Genomic DNA, 17,244 nt, shown 5'->3' on the forward strand with positions numbered 1-17,244 from the left:
GACATTTTTATACACGAGTATTTATATTAAATAGCATTTAATACGTTATAGCATTCTAGTTTAACTAATGGTATTTTCAAAACAAGTTTAGAAAACCATTCTCACAGATATATTGGTCAAACCTAAATTATAAATTACAAACACTGAATAAAAATAATTACAAAAACGAAAAGGATCGCAAGTAACACAGCGACAACAAATACCGAGACATAAATCATCAGAAAACTGTCGTCACTCATGGTCTAACTCGTAATATCTTTGAAAACACATAATCTGTAAAACCTATTTTGAAAGTCTATCAAAATTTAAATCGGAGCAATCACCATGTAACTTAGCCAAAAAGATTAAATTTAATACAACTACATCCGGAAGAAATATTTAGTTCATATAATCTGTATTCACTGTTTTATTTCCTGTTATTTCTATCTTCTTTTCTGTTATATATATATATATATATATATATATATATATATATATATATATATATATATATATATATATATATATATATATATATATATATATATATATATATATATTATCATGCTCTCTATGATAACGACGGTTTAGAGACGGTTTTCACCGATATCAAATTAAAATATTAAAACACGTTGTTTTCACATTTAGTTATTAAAAGCTTTTAAGTTTCAACTAAAAAAAATGAAGAATTTTTTCCTTTCATGACTTAAACGTAGTATTGAATATAACATAATTATTACAGTGTAATGAAGTAAAAGCTACATGTAGTTTCTATATAACTGCCGAATCGCTTAATGTTTTTGTACTTTGTTTATTCCAGTTACGTCGTCTGCTCTCCACTTCTGTTTTGATATTTAATTTAATGTTTCTATTTCGAGGAGTCTTCGTGTCAAATTCTTGGAGATTATGTTTATCTGTATTGCCGGCTTGAATTTATTCCATTTTTAGTTTTATTATTAATAACCGTAACATTCCAATCGTGATTATAGACAGTTAAATCTTCTCATCAAATGGAGTTTTTTGCTTGTCTGTAGAAAATAGCCTAAGTAAGTAGTTACATAATCAATTTAAATCAGTATAAATATGCAATTTCCCTATAATGTTAATGTCAAACTTACAATAATATGTAATACATTTGAAGTCTGAAATGGTAGCTTTTTTATAACTCATTTAACTATGAAGCCCATAGGTTTACTACAATTGGTAAGCATATACATTTACTTGAATTACCATATCAATTTTATAGTACATCAACTAACGTGATAATCTTTCACACTGTTAAGTCTCTGGGTATACTTAACCCTATAAGTGGCGGTCATTTGTGGTCTCAGTGGCAGGCCGTTTTCAGGTAAATTGCCATGATCGTTAAACTTATTTTTAGAAAATATTGTCTAATTGATAACCTAGCAACATTATATATTTTTGTTTTCCTTATGAATTATAGAATAAGAATAAATATAATATTTAGTTCCTTACCTTTATTTTCAGATGAATATCATTGTAGATGTGTAAAGATTTTCTTTTAGAAAAGATCATTTTTAAGTTCTACTGTCCGTCACTTTGAAACTACTGGAGCTACAAAATGATGTCAAATTCACAGAATATACACAATTTTATTCAAAACAAATTACTTCCCATACATTTTTTTCTATTTAAAGAACAAAAAAGTTAGATGGGAAAAACTAAATCTATGTACTAACTGGTTTTCTTTTACTCCCGAGTCACTAGAAGGGGCTTGTCATTTCCTCCCAGTAGTGTAGGGCCTATAATAGGGGCTTAGTTTGTCATAACACAGTATATTTCGAAAATATAAAACAGGAATTGTCTTATCGCAAACCCCTCCCCATCCTCAGACAGAGGTCAAAGTCAAGCGGTCTAGTAGATAACGTGACTACAGAATCTCGCCGCCCGTTCAGCTGGTGCGCTGCATTCTTGTACTTTCGTGCCGAAGTGTCTGTCGAGTGCGTCGCTTTGTTGTACTTCCGTGTTTTACTGTGTGTGTAATAGATTAGTGATGGGTGACACTATGAGAATTTGGGATTTACCCAGGAGCGAAGAGGGGGCCATTCATTTTTTACAAGATCATGACTAGTTGCCTAAATCTAAAATATGCGTGGCGGTCGGCAGTTGCGGCTGAAGGCGGAAATCTACTACACTCATTCATCCTTGATATTGCTGCATTCCGGGCGACACAGGAAACCCATTAACAATTAATAATCGTAAGTTTGTAATTTTGTAAGTTTGTAATTTTGTAATTGAAGAGTTGCTTTTTTGTTCTATAATGTTTTTTTCTATAAATTTATATGTTTGTGTTCCTCATACTGGTACGTGGTCGATATAATCCCAAAGTACCCCAACATTTTCCATGACGAACGAATAACCTAAACATTTACCGGTAACACAAACAACGCGATAAATAATAATATACTGACAATAACAGTACGCAAAGTCGCCAAACAAAACAGTGAGAAGACGAGTAGACAGCTGTTCTCTTGTCTGCCGCCAGTTCAAACGAAAACTGTTGGATTCATTTAAGCCAGCAAACATTAGTAACATGAATACACAATATACTATATGATATGTATAGGAAATTTCATAGAGAATACGATAGTTCAAACTAGGCCTAAAAATAGTGGACGGTTACGGAGCAACAGGCTTAAATGTGAAGCGATGGCTGTGACGGCGCTTGCCACTTCGCGGTGGCGTGAATCATACGTCTCAGACAGCGCTTGCCACTTATAGGGTTAAATAAGTTTTGCTTCCTATATATTTTGGCTGCAATATAATAAGCAGACACTACAACAATCAATCAACTGTCTATTAGAAATATCTAAACTATTGAATATTAAACGTTTGATCTATAGATTTTCATAATTCATAATGGTATCTATAAGGTTAAAGGCCGACCCGGCAAATCATGAAATTGACATTATTAATGTATTCTGCTCATCCTCCTTAACAAAAATATATATGGTTTTAGGGGGTGCAAATGACAAATAACATGGTTGTTGGGGGTATATTCATAAATAGTAAAGTTTTTAATATTTTAATGTTCTTTCTGATTGTGTGCTGTGTGTCTCGTTATCTGTGTACTTCAATGTTGTCTGCGGCCTGGACTGATAGCGTATCTGTTATCTGAGCGATCCGGGTTGTGGTCTAGTGCTTCACAAGATATCGTGTACTGTAGTTCAGATTGAGTGAGTGCTTGTCAATCATGGATCAACCATCCACTAGTTCGATGAATCGTAATGAATTGTGCGTATCAGAGTGTTTTGTCGGGCATATTAGGAGTTTACGTTTTGATCGAAACGAGATCATTTCCTTTTAATGGTAAATGTTCTCTATTACTGTCTATTTATATATTAATATTGAGTTTTTACTTGATTTTTAAACTTTAAATCAAGTTCTATGGATTACTTTTCAATTTATATTTCTAATCAGCCCCTCTAGAATTTGATATTTTACTGAAAAACATCTCGAGGGATGTTTTTCTTTCGTTGACATCAGCGTGGGGCAGCAACATGCTGCTACAGCCTGCGCTGATAGCCGGAGGCACTCGTCTCAACCCAATAAATACTAATTAATTTGTAGCTCAAAATTAAGAAAAACATCGTTCATTTGGGTCAAAATTCTGCTCATTTCAGTATTATTTTTCAATTATGTTACCAAAGATGGTGGTGCATCCGATGACGTCATCACGAGGTTGAATCACGGTCACAAAAGGCCATGTGACACCCGATGTGAATGTATAACATAGAAATATTGCTCCGCATGTGAAAAGTAGTTCCATTATATATGTTCTAAAGCTTCCAAATTTCTCATTTCCACTCCTGAAACCTTATATTGTTTTGCTCAGTAGGATGATTCCAATAAGTTAATAACACGAAACTCGTATTTTGCCACTCCGGCCATTACTTTCACAATTACAGTACCTTTATAAAAGCCAGCTGTTTTTATTTTACAGAATAACTATTTTGTTTATTCAATTAAATACCTGAATCATCTGCTCGTAATGCTTCTGATATTTATATGATCCCTAATTTCAGAAAGTGCAGTATTACTGAAATTTCTATGGGGTAGACCCGGTTTTTATATTGAAATTATCAAATGATATTTAACTATCATACACATCAATATAATCAACCAATAGCCTAGTAAATTATGTGAATAATAACTAAATCATCTACACCAATTGTATACACATTTCATAATCTAAACAAAATTTGTTCTATAAGTAACTTCTTTTAAATAAAAAGATAGTTAACTTAAACTAAACAAAATAACACTTAAAGATGATTTACTGTGTCTTTCTCGGTTTAAATATCAAACATTTTGTTGCTACATTATTATTTAAATGACATTCTTCCTGTCACCTGTCTTAATTTTATCATTTGATTAATTATTATAGTTCCTTTATTATTTATGACATTACCTAATTGTTTAAACTATTTCTATTAATTTGAAACTTGTGACTTAGTATTTTAGATATGTTGATATCGATTGATAGTTCTGTTAATCGATATATAAAGTATAGATGATTATAATAAGCAATATAAAAACCAGGTGCTTATTGTACTCTGCCCTTTCTATGGATGTTACCGAAGTGGAGGTGCCAACTGGATTCCCTGATTGGGCTTTTAGTGTTCTTTGTGAAAGGTTGAAAGAATTTTACTCGAGCACACGTGCATGAGAAGAGTTGGGGTATCTAAATTCCCTGTCTGGTTTTCCAAGTAATTAAAAGAGTTGATAATTTTTAAGAAGACACTACATAGGATATATAAATCACGTTTGGTGCCTACATGAGGTTCTCTAATATCAGAACCCAATGGAAGCTGCTAGCAAGGGATTGTTTTAGTAAATGCATGGTCCATGTTGAGAACACTACCCCTACCACCTCCTTCTGGGGTTATGTGAAGCAACTGCAGAAGTCCTTGTCCATTCCCACTCAGCTTTCCTTCAGTAATGTAACAACTGATAACTCATGTACTATGTGCTATTTCTTAGCAGAATTCTTTTCCTATACTTTCAGCCCCAAAGATGACACACAGACTTATCTCAATTTTGCTAGTGGTGTAAATATAAGCCTTTTCTGGTCAGTGAGAAGAAAGTAAAAAGAGCACTTAACTTACTGGTGGTAAAGGCTGTTTACTGAATCTTATCCCTTCCAATGTGCTTAAACGATGTAGCGCTCAACTATCAGGACCACTGACCAATTTAACAGACTCTTCGAGTTTGGTGTTTTTCCTGAGATTCTTAAGACAGTATTGACATGTAAAATACCTTACATTAACTGACTGATCCAAGCTTTTATACCACTTTAATACAACTTGGTTGCTAGTATTAATCAGTGAGGAACAAATTATTCTTATGCAAGAGTAAGGAAATAATTGTCTATGCCAGCATTAAGTTAATTTACAGGTTGTAGATTTAAAAATAGCTTTAACTCTGGATGTGAGCTATGTGACAGAAAATGTCCACTTGCATAATATAAATGTTAAAATGGTTATAGTTATGTACTAGCATAGTAGATATTAAGAATAGATCAAATTAACTTTAAGGTGCCTAAATACAAGTCTTTATAGGTCATTTATTTATACAAACTAAGATAGTATATACTCTCATTAGCTGTTAAAGATTTTGTACATAATCTTAATTCGTAGGTTTACACAACCAATATTAGAACTAAAATTTAGATTTTGTTTGTTTGTTTGTTCACACTGGTTATAAAAATATTGTTACACAATTACATTCTTGACATATTTCGGCCTTACTACAGAGAGACATGAGGCTTAAATATTTCAAGTATGTCTATAAGGAATGTTCCAAAACTTATATAGTTTTTCTAGATAGTTTGAGTTGAAAAAGATATTCAATGCCATCTAATCTTCACACTATTTGGTAATTTGGAGTCTTTTAAAAGTGCCCAGGTTATCCAAACCTTACGTGATGACACTCCATTGAAAACCAGTGGCCTATCAAAAACAGTAATCTATAGCGAAGATCACTCAAATTTAGACTTTATGTAAAACTGCTTAAGGAACAAACAATTTGGATAATTTTATATTGTCTGGAGGCCACTATTTTTAGACGAGTTTCTCATACCGGGACCTACAAAAGAAAGAACATACTTTATTTGACTTACTGTGAAAATTACATGTCATTATGAGAATCCGTTTTTGTTTCCTGCCTCCCAAAAGGAAACAATGTTGGCGAGTAGGAGGCCACTATGTCCCTATCGACTATTTATTATTAGGCTATATAAGTAGTCGAATATATACATGTATATCATAAATATAAAAAGTCAATGAGTGGTGAGGTGATCTGAGCTTGAATTTAGGTACTTTTTCTTTTTTCATCAGAAGTGCGGGGTGGCACCAAAGGTGCAACCGAAGCCCGCACTGATGGCAAGGGGCATTTCCGATTGGTACTCTCCTGACCTCAGATCACATTCCAGATCATCCAACGTGATCTGACATCTGAAAAGTTGATATCCCTGCACTTCTGGTGAAAGAAGAAAAACATTCCTTGAGATAGTACCCAAATTCAAGCTCAGATAAAATGAGCACTCATAAAGGTTATGTTAAACTTTGTTACTATTAGTAACAATTTTATGATAACCTAATCTCAACCTATTTATATAGCCTATAATAAATAGGAAGAGAGTGGTTTTGTTCTCCCCAACATCGCTTCCTTTTGGGAGGTAGAATAAAAGAACCAATGATCATAATGACACGTAATTATCACAGTCAAATAAAGTTTGCTCTTCCTAATGATGTAGTTTATTAACCCTTTGAGTGCCACAGCGTCGCTAATTTTGACGGTAAGAAAAGTGCATAAAGTGCCAGCGTCTCCAATTTTGACGTTTCGTATTTCGATAATATTTTATATAGTACAAGATTATTTTGGCCAAATAATCAGACGGCTGTATTCAATAGGTTCCAAACTATCAATAAATACGAGTTTTATGTTGTTTCTCTACTATTTTATCTGTAAAACTTATGTTGTTTGGGTACTTATCAAGAAGCCACTATTTTTGGACGAGTTTTCCTTATCGGGGACAAAATAAATTACAGTATTAAAAAACAACTGACTTTATTTAACCTATTTTGGAATTTACAAGTTATTACGACAATCAATTAAATCAAAAACTATAAGAACAACATTTCATTATTCGAAAATGTCAGGTCATTCGTGTGTCTATTTGGAGACGATTTGGAGATAGGAAGTATGACTCATCGAGTATTTTTCGATTCATTATGGAAGAAGGAACGTATAATGAAGTTTATTTTGATCTCTGATAAGGAAAACTCGTCCAAAAATAGTGGCCTGTGATAAGTACCTGTACGATGATTCTGTCTTCCAGTCACGCGACGTAGCGGACGAGTACCGTGTTGCGTAACGGCCTTTCTTGTTGTTTATGTGCCGATAACCAAGCATTTGAGTAAATACAAAATAAAATAGTAACTTATACAGTATTTTACTGTATTTCTTTACAAAAGTAATGTATGATTTGAGTTGTGTTCAAGCGAAAAACGTGAATTTTCAATGTAAATATTATTAGGGTTATTATTTAGTAAATGTAAACTTTGATGTAAATATGTTAGTAAGTATTTGTTTCTAAATTTACTAATTATATTTATTTGTGTTGTATTAATGTTTTATTAGATTTATTGGGAAAACTACATCATTACTAAGTAATTTCTAAACTCTGACAAATGAAGTACAGTTTATAAAATGTCGGTACCGGGCAGCATTTTGTTAATACATATAATGCCTTGTTTTTAAAATTCTAGAATAAGATATTACACATGGGTTTTGTTTAGAATCATATGGCCTTTATCATGGTATAAAGAAAAAAATCTTAAAAATACCGTATACACACAAATTAGGTCGAAACTTAACTTTTTATAGAAAAGTAAAAAACTTTTTTTATAAATACTGAAGTTTTTATATTTTTATAAATCAAATTTTATTTGTAGCGATATGTATCATATTCTGCATTTAATAAGAAAAATAACAACAACAAAATGATGGAAATCTGTTTGGTAGTTATTTTACAACAGCTTTTTTCCCAACAACTTACAAATATGCGAAAAACAGCGTGGCACTTTATGCATATGCCTTCGGAAAATACCCGTGGCACTCAAAGGGTTAAATCCCCGTTAAGAAAAACTTTTGGAAAATATTGGCCTCCAGATAATTTGAAAGTAGCTTAATTTGTCTATGACAAGGGTATGCCCATTTCTCTGTTTAACTCATCACGTTCATATTTCATCCATTTTCACCTTAAAGTTACACTTAATTATTGTGTTGGCATCTTAGGTTGGCAATTCCCAGATCAGTAGTATTTTTGAAAGAATATTACTTAATATCTCAATGGCCAACACTAACCATCCATGATACCACTTTCTAGAAAGAGAAGAACACTGTAGTATTATAAGTACTATTTTATAGCCTATTATCCATATCACATCAATTAAATACATTTAAGATGGTTTTGTGATTTCAGAGCCACAACTCATTCAGAGAAATGGTTCGTGTCATTCAGGTCCATCACTTCGCTGGACAGTCCATCCAAACGTGTGAAGATCCTGTAGCAGTTACTACAGCACCACCTGATAGGTAGCTTGAAGCATATGTAGAGCTTAATTCTATTTAGATATGTGATAGAACCTTCAACAAGAAATCATTGTGTGCTTTAAAAGCATATGTGTCGCTATCAGAAAATATGGCTCGTGGTATAACATTTGATTTTGTATTTTTATCTATATAATATAGTCCAGTAGATGTAGAATTTAGTAGAGGTTTTGTAACTTTAGAATTTTATTTTTATTCTAGTCTATATTTTTAGATTATTATTAAAGTCTAATATTTATTGATTTAAACATGGCATGACAAAAAAGTAGGTGCAAATAATACTGATCAATATTAACTGTTATCAAATATAACCTTCCAACTACTACCCTGAATTCAAAACCAGTACAACACAGCTCACCAACTGGGAGATATAAGTATTTACATACTTCATAAGTTGTATTGCATAGTGCTATAAAGAATATTTTAGCATACCCAGAGGACAATGTAGGTGATGGAATTTTAAAATCCAACTTTATCAGTATAATAATCTTGAATCCGAATATATTTTTAATTTTAGCTGTCAATATATAACAATTATTGGACTTCTCTGTATAACATTTCCTTTAATATTTCAGCATTTGACTTTTTCAAAAAGGTGTAATAAAAAATAACACAGCAAACAAAATTAACATAAGTAAATAAATAAAAATTGACATAAATAAACAGAAATTTTTGAACATGTGATTAACAGCAAAGAGAAATATAATGAACAGAGAAAGAATTTAGAAAAAATAATCTATATATATAAAAATGAATGTTTGTATGTTTGTCCTTTATGGAATCGTGAACTATTGGACTGATCATGATGAAAATTTGTACGTATATGTATTTTTCCACGGAGAAGGTTTATAAGCTATGCCCATCCCTTTCCCGATTCAGGATTCCGCCCCACTGGTTACAGAAATACCCATAAGAAATGCATTGCAGCAAACATATGTTAACGTCTTTTCAAATTTTTAATCAGCTGTTCTTTGTAAACATATATTACACTTATAGTTTTAAAGCATAGAGTAAGCTTAAGAGAAACGACAAATTTTGTTTAAACTGTTTTTGCAATCACTGTTAAACATAGACTTTACTATCCAGATAATACAATTCAAATTTGACGTAAAAATTCACCTTTAACTGCAATATTTATTTAATATAAACCATGCTCATGCTTGATCAGAAGAGTAATGCAGATATCATAATTACTATCTTACGTTGGCTACAAATATAAAGAATGTTATAAAATCAACCTTAGTTGTTTTTTTTGACAGAAGTATGGTTCTCAAAAACTCCGTGTGTACATATTCTCTCGATCGAGACAACAAAGCAAGCTCAATCGTGGCATCGGAGATATAACTAATTTAATCTAAAATTTATTATAGTAAAAAAAAAAAAATTTACTAAGTAATATAAGGACTTCGGTTCTTAAGATTTGCGTGCGAAGCCGTGGGTAACAGCTAGATAGAGGCAGGAATATGGTACATACCTTCATAATACGCCCAAGAGGCTCACGATGGAACGACTATCAATTATCTCAGCAATGTTTAGAATGTGATAGAAAAAGAATAAGTGAATATAGTGTACTGTTTTCAACGGGAAATTGCGTGCGAAGCCGCGGGCAACTTTTGCAAAAAATTATTGAAATGCGCAGCAAAGCGCGCCGGGCCCGCTAGTATATATATATATAAATGAATGTGTGTTTGTCCTTTATGGAATCGTTAACTATTTGACTGATCATTACGAAAATTTGTATGTATATTTATTTTTCCACGAAGAAGGTTTCTATGCTATGTCTATTGATGTAACTCACCTCCAGGTGGTGTTGCCAAAGATAATAGTTTTCAAAGCGCCTGCACATTATAAACTGCAATTACGAGACAGTTACGAATATTTAATAGCCAAACACTATTTGAAGGCGCTAAGTTATGATGTATATTTGTCTTGAAGATAAATTTCTGGTTGAACTTAAAGCTTGAGTGTTAGACCACTTTATAATAAAACACATGTACGTGTACAATGGCTATAAACATTAATATACAGATTTTCTTGATCGTGGCAACAAAGCAAACTCTACATCGGCATTGGAAATATAATTTACTTGAGCCAGAAGTGCACATACACTTACGAAAAGCGTGCGAAGCCGCGGGAAACAGCTGGTACATTATAAAAAATTTATCAATTCATCTTTTATTCAGACCAAAGGGTACTTTTGATTTTAATATTAACTGATGTGCCTGTTCTAGATTTTGTAAGTAAATTTTGTTTCCATCTTCGCGTACTTTGCAAATACCTTTCAGTGAATAACATTGTTCAAAATTTTGTTGGTGGCCTAATGCGTGTTGTGAAACCAATTTTTCATCCTGTTTTTTAGACGAACAATGATGATTATTCATTCTTATGTGCAATGGATTTGTTGTCAATCCAACATAATATATATATTAAACATATTATAGTAGCCCATAAGTTTATTGTTAGGAATAGTATTTATTGCATATATCTAATTTCTCACCACCACAAAAAAAAATAATCACAGTATGTATTTTTACCAGGTACAAAAATTATTACTATTCTACACAAATTTTCTTGTACATGTATCTTTAGAACTCTTACTTAAGTTTATTACATGCGTTTTAGGTTATTGGTGGCTTTAGCTCTCTACATCTATCTTTAGTACTGTTACTTAAGTTCATTACATATGTTTTAGGTTGTTGGTGGCTTTAGCTCATCATGTGGTCGAGGTCCGTGATCTCAACAGCAAAACTGAACGAAAAAACTCATCAGAGGTCTTGTTTTCTTTTCCAACAGTTGACCAGGTCTGCTATATGCTCCATTGTGTCACAGGTACGAGAACTCTGAGCTTTACTGTTATTCAAAACTACACTCTGAAAACTGTTATTAATTTGGAAAGCATTCATTTTTGGCTCTGAATTTTGTAAAATTATTATTATTTTGGTGTCTTAACTTACTAATCAAATAGTTGTATATACATTTTCTGAAAAATTTGCTTAATGATCAAAAGCTTGTACCTATAAGACGAACACAAAGCTATCACTGTAGGCATACCTAAAACCTCTACTTTGTCTAGTTTTAAAGTTGATTTTGAATATCAGTTGGACAAAGTAAATAGGTTTTGGCTAAAATATGACCATATATTCAGTTATATGTTTTAGATTATTTACAATGGTAGGATTGTGAGGGTCACAATAGCATTTGGAATTTTCACAGAATATAAAAGAATTAACGTTCAAATAGAGAGTTGTTGAAATCAGGCTGGTTAATAACCAACTTATTTCTCAAGTTGAGGAAAAGATCAGCTGTAGGAGGGCAGTTCTGCATAGAATTGTTTGTGTTATAAAACAACTAGCATCAAGAGGTCTTGCTTTTAGGGGATATGACGAAGTATTTGGATCACCAAATAATGGAAGTTTTATGATGTGCCTGGAACGTATAGCCAAGTTTTATGCATTTTTAAAATCATACATTGATAAATACGGAAACCCGGGTCAAGGAAGGTACCTTTCCTCAACAATGTGGGAAGGATTAATTGAATTGATTCATAAAAGTCCAAATATATTCCACTCCCGATGCCTTGTACCTTGTAGCTTTATAAAATGATAATATAATCAAATTTTTAATAAAAAAGGTACACTGAGACCAAACACTCTCAGGTAATGCCACTACCTACACTGAGCTGTATGTAAGTGCCTAGCAGGAGAATACATGTTACATGAACACAATTGTGAAACTACTGGCACTCCCTTGTAAATAAAAACAAAAACTAAAGTAATACTATAAGTAATATTCATCTGTAGGGAACTATGTGATGACCCTGGAGACCAAGCTGAGTCGTCAGGGAAGGGAGACTGTGTACACACAAATCTATGCCAACTGGGACCGTTGTGGAGGGGACCAGCAGCCAATCCCCTTGTAGATACTAAAAGTAATATTCATCTGTAGAGAAACTATGTGGTGAACCTGGAGACCAAGCTGAGTCGTCAGTGAAGGGAGACGGTGTACAAACAAATCTACGCCAACTGGGACCATTGTGGAGGGGACCAGCAGCCAATCCCCTTGTAGATACTAAAAGTAATATTCATCTGTAGGGAACTATGTGGTGAGCCTGGAGACCAAGCTGAGTCGTCAGGGAAGGGAGACGGTGTACACACAAATCTACGCCAACTGGGACCATTGTGGAGGGGACCAGCAGCCAATCCCCTTGTAGATACTAAAAGTTATAATTATCTGTAGGGAACTATGTGGTGAGCCTGGAGACCAAAGCTGAGTCGTCAGGGAAGGGAGACGGTGTACACACAAATCTACGCCAACTGGGACCATTGTGGAGGGGACCAGCAGCCAATCCCCTTGTAGATACTAAAAGTAATATTCATCTGTAGGGAACTATGTGGTGACCCTGGAGACCAAGCTGAGTCGTCAGGAAGGGAGACGGTGTACACACAAAATCTACGCCAACTGGGACCGTAGTGGAGGGGACCAGCAGCCAATCCCCTTGTAGATACTAAAAGTAATATTCATCCTTAGGAAACTATGTGGTAACCCTGGAGACCAAGCTAAGTCGTCAGGGAAAGGGGAGACTGTGTACACACAAAAATCTACGCCAACTGGGACCGTTGCGGAGGGGACCAGCAGCCAATCCCCTTGTAGATACTAAAAGTAATATTCATCTGTATTGAACTATGTGGTGAGCCTGGAGACCAAGCTGAGTCGTCAGGGAAGGGAGACTGTGTACACACAAATCTACGCAACTGGGACCGTTGTGGAGGGGGACCAGCAGCCAATCCCCTTGTAGATACTAAAAGTAATATTCATCCTTAGGGAACTATGTGGTGACTCTGGAGACCAAGCTAAGTCGTCAGGGAAGGGAGACTGTGTACACACAAATCTACGCCAAACTGGGACCATTGTGGAGGGGACCAGCAGCCAATCCCCTTTGTAGATACTAAAAGTAATATTCATCTTTAGGAAACTATGTGGTGACCCTGGAGACCAAGCTGAGTCGCCAGAGAAGGGAGACTGTGTACACACAAATCTACGCCAACTGGGACCATTGTGGAGGGGACCAGCAGCCAATCCCCTTGTAGATACTAAAAGTAATATTCATCTGTAGAGAACTATGTGGTGAGCCTGGAGACCAAGCTGAGTCGGTCAGGGAAGGGAGACTGTGTACACACAAATCTACGCCAGCTGGGACCGTTGTGGAGGGGACCAGCAGCCAATCCCCTTGTAGATACTAAAAGTAATATTCATCTTTAGGAAACTATGTGGTGAGCCTGGAGACCAAACTGAGTCGTCAGGGAAGGGAGACGGTGTACACACAAATCTACGCCAACTGGGACCGTTGTGGAGGGGACCAGCAACCAATCCCCTTGTAGATACTAAAAGTAATATTCATCTGTAGGGAAACTATTTGGTGACCCTGGAGACCCAAGCTGAGTCGTCAGGGAAGGGAGACTGTGTACACACAAATCTTACGCCAACTGGGACCGTTGTGGAGGGGACCAGCAGCCAATCCCCTTGTAGATACTAAAAGTAATATTCATCCTTAGGGAAACTATGTGGTGACTCTGGAGACCAAGCTAAGTCGTCAGGGGAAGGGAGACTGTGTACACACAAATCTACGCCAACTGGGACCATTGTGGAGGGGACCAGTAGCCAATCCCCTTGTAGATACTAAAAGTAATATTCATCCTTAGGAAACTATGTGGTAAACCCTGGAGACCAAGCTAAGTCATCAGGGAAGGGAGACTGTGTACTCACACAAATCTACGCCAACTGGGACCATTGTGGAGGGGACCAGCAGCCAATCCCCTTGTAGATACTAAAAGTAATATTCATCTGTAGGGAACTATGTGGTGAGCCTGGAGACCAAGCTGAGTCGTCAGGGAAGGGAGACTGTGTACACACAAATCTACGCCAACTGGGACCGTTGTGGAGGGGACCAGCAGCCAATCCCCTTGTAGATACTAAAAGTAATATTCATCCTTAGGGAACTATGTGGTGGACTCTGGAGACCAAGCTAAGTCGTCAGGGAAGGGAGACTGTGTACACACGAATCTACGCCAACTGGGACCATTGTGGAGGGGACCAGTAGCCAATCCCCTTGTAGATACTAAAAGTAATATTCATCTGTAGAGAACTATGTGGTGACTCTGGAGACCAAGCTAAGTCGTTAGGGAAGGGAGACTGTGTACACACAAATCTACGCCAACTGGGACCATTGTGGAGGGGGACCAGTAGCCAATCCCCTTGTAGATACTTAAAGTAATATTCATCTGTAGAGAAACTATGTGGTGAGCTGGAGACCAAGCTGAGTCGTCAGGGAAGGGAGACTGTGTACATACAAATCTACGCCAGCTGGGACCGTTGTGGAGGGGACCAGCAGCCAATCCCCTTGTAGATACTAAAAGTAATATTCATCTTTAGGAAACTATGTGGTGACCCTGGAGACCAAGCTGAGTCGCCAGGGAAGGGAGACTGTGTACACACAAATCTACGCCAGCTGGGACCGTTGTGGAGGGGACCAGCAGCCAATCCCCTTGTAGATACTAAAAGTAATATTCATCTTTAGGAAACTATGTGGTGAGCCTGGAGACCAAACTGAGTCGTCAGGGAAGGGAGACGGTGTACACACAAATCTACGCCAACTGGGACCGTTGTGGAGGGGACCAGCAGCCAATCCCCTTGTAGATACTAAAAGTAATATTCATCTGTAGAGAACTATGTGGTGAGCCTGGAGACCAAGCTGAGTCGTCAGGGAAGGGAGACGGTGTACAAACAAATCTACGCCAACTGGGACCATTGTGGAGGGGACCAGCAGCCAATCCCCTTGTAGATACTAAAAGTAATATTCATCTGTAGGGAACTATGTGGTGACCCTGGAGACCAAGCTGAGTCGTCAGGGAAGGGAGACGGTGTACACACAAATCTACGCCAACTGGGACCATTGTGGAGGGGACCAGCAGCCAATCCCCTTGTAGATACTAAAAGTAATATTCATCTGTAGGGAACTATGTGGTGACCCTGGAGACCAAGCTGAGTCGTCAGGGAAGGGAGACGGTGTACACACAAATCTACGCCAACTGGGACCGTAGAGGAGGGGACCAGCAGCCAATCCCCTTGTAGATACTAAAAGTAATATTCATCCTTAGGAAACTATGTGGTAACCCTGGAGACCAAGCTAAGTCATCAGGGAAGGGAGACTGTGTACACACAAATCTACGCCAACTGGGACCGTTGCGGAGGGGACCAGCAGCCAATCCCCTTGTAGATACTAAAAGTAATATTCATCTGTAGGGAACTATGTGGTGAGCCTGGAGACCAAGCTGAGTCGTCAGGGAAGGGAGACTGTGTACACACAAATCTACGCCAACTGGGACCGTTGTGGAGGGGACCAGCAGCCAATCCCCTTGTAGATACTAAAAGTAATATTCATCCTTAGGGAACTATGTGGTGACTCTGGAGACCAAGCTAAGTCGTCAGGGAAGGGAGACTGTGTACACACAAATCTACGCCAACTGGGACCATTGTGGAGGGGACCAGTAGCCAATCCCCTTGTAGATACTTAAAGTAATATTCATCTGTAGAGAACTATGTGGTGAGCCTGGAGACCAAGCTGAGTCGTCAGGGAAGGGAGACTGTGTACACACAAATCTACGCCAGCTGGGACCGTTGTGGAGGGGACCAGCAGCCAATCCCCTTGTAGATACTAAAAGTAATATTCATCTTTAGGAAACTATGTGGTGACCCTGGAGACCAAGCTGAGTCGCCAGGGAAGGGAGACTGTGTACACACAAATCTACGCCAACTGGGACCATTGTGGAGGGGACCAGCAGCCAATCCCCTTGTAGATACTAAAAGTAATATTCATCTGTAGAGAACTATGTGGTGAGCCTGGAGACCAAGCTGAGTCGTCAGGGAAGGGAGACTGTGTACACACAAATCTACGCCAGCTGGGACCGTTGTGGAGGGGACCAGCAGCCAATCCCCTTGTAGATACTAAAAGTAATATTCATCTTTAGGAAACTATGTGGTGACCCTGGAGACCAAGCTGAGTCGCCAGGGAAGGGAGACTGTGTACACACGAATCTACGCCAACTGGGACCGTTGTGGAGGGGACCAGCAGCCGATGAGGGCGAGGATTGCAGGCAGAGTCACCCCTAGCAGCAGTCAGACTGGTGGAGATACTCTGGAAATGATAGAACTGCCTGTCAAGTTCTCCACTACGTCTACCATTGCCTGCTGTCAGGTGAAATATATCACTCGGATAAGTTTTGTTTAGTTAGAACAAACCAAAACCTACTTTTAGGATGTGTTTACAGTTATCATCAGTAATTTCTATATCTCTGTCTCTAAGGGTTTGTTGGTATCTCCCTTCTTTCAGTGACTGTACCTGTAGTGGCTGTAGTGGACTGTAGTGACTGTATCTCCCTTCTCTAAATTTAAACTGTACTGTCAAGTCTCCAACCCATGCAAAGGCATGTATAGATAATATTCTGGTCAATTTCTCAGAGGACTTGTATAAAAATTGCAATATGGAGTATCAATTTGCCGATCATAAATCTAGCATGATTAATATTTATGTAAGACAATTGGAGAATAAGAATTCAAAAGAGAATATGGGTA

The 17,244-nt window shown here is 36.7% G+C and overlaps 1 protein-coding gene across 2 annotated transcripts in view; it reads left to right on the forward strand.

Annotated features, from left to right (window-relative positions):
• The first annotated feature begins 798 nt into the window (after nucleotides 1–798).
• The window catches only part of LOC124361725, a 116,080-nt gene continuing 99,634 nt past the window's right edge, over nucleotides 799–17,244 (forward strand). The window contains exons 1-4 of one of the 2 annotated variants that reach the window (XM_046815662.1): nucleotides 799–1,025; nucleotides 8,489–8,601; nucleotides 11,309–11,445; nucleotides 16,641–16,867. In XM_046815662.1, the coding sequence (XP_046671618.1) occupies nucleotides 8,510–8,601; nucleotides 11,309–11,445; nucleotides 16,641–16,867 (456 nt within the window). In that variant the 5' untranslated portion in view covers nucleotides 799–1,025; nucleotides 8,489–8,509. Of the gene's footprint in view, nucleotides 1,026–1,047; nucleotides 1,183–8,488; nucleotides 8,602–11,308; nucleotides 11,446–16,640; nucleotides 16,868–17,244 lie in introns of those variants that run through there. The other variant, XM_046815660.1, reaches the window with a different exon arrangement.

The sequence above is a fragment of the Homalodisca vitripennis genome, chromosome 5 (genome assembly GCF_021130785.1).
Source record: "Homalodisca vitripennis isolate AUS2020 chromosome 5, UT_GWSS_2.1, whole genome shotgun sequence".
Taxonomy (NCBI): Eukaryota; Metazoa; Arthropoda; class Insecta; order Hemiptera; family Cicadellidae; genus Homalodisca; species Homalodisca vitripennis.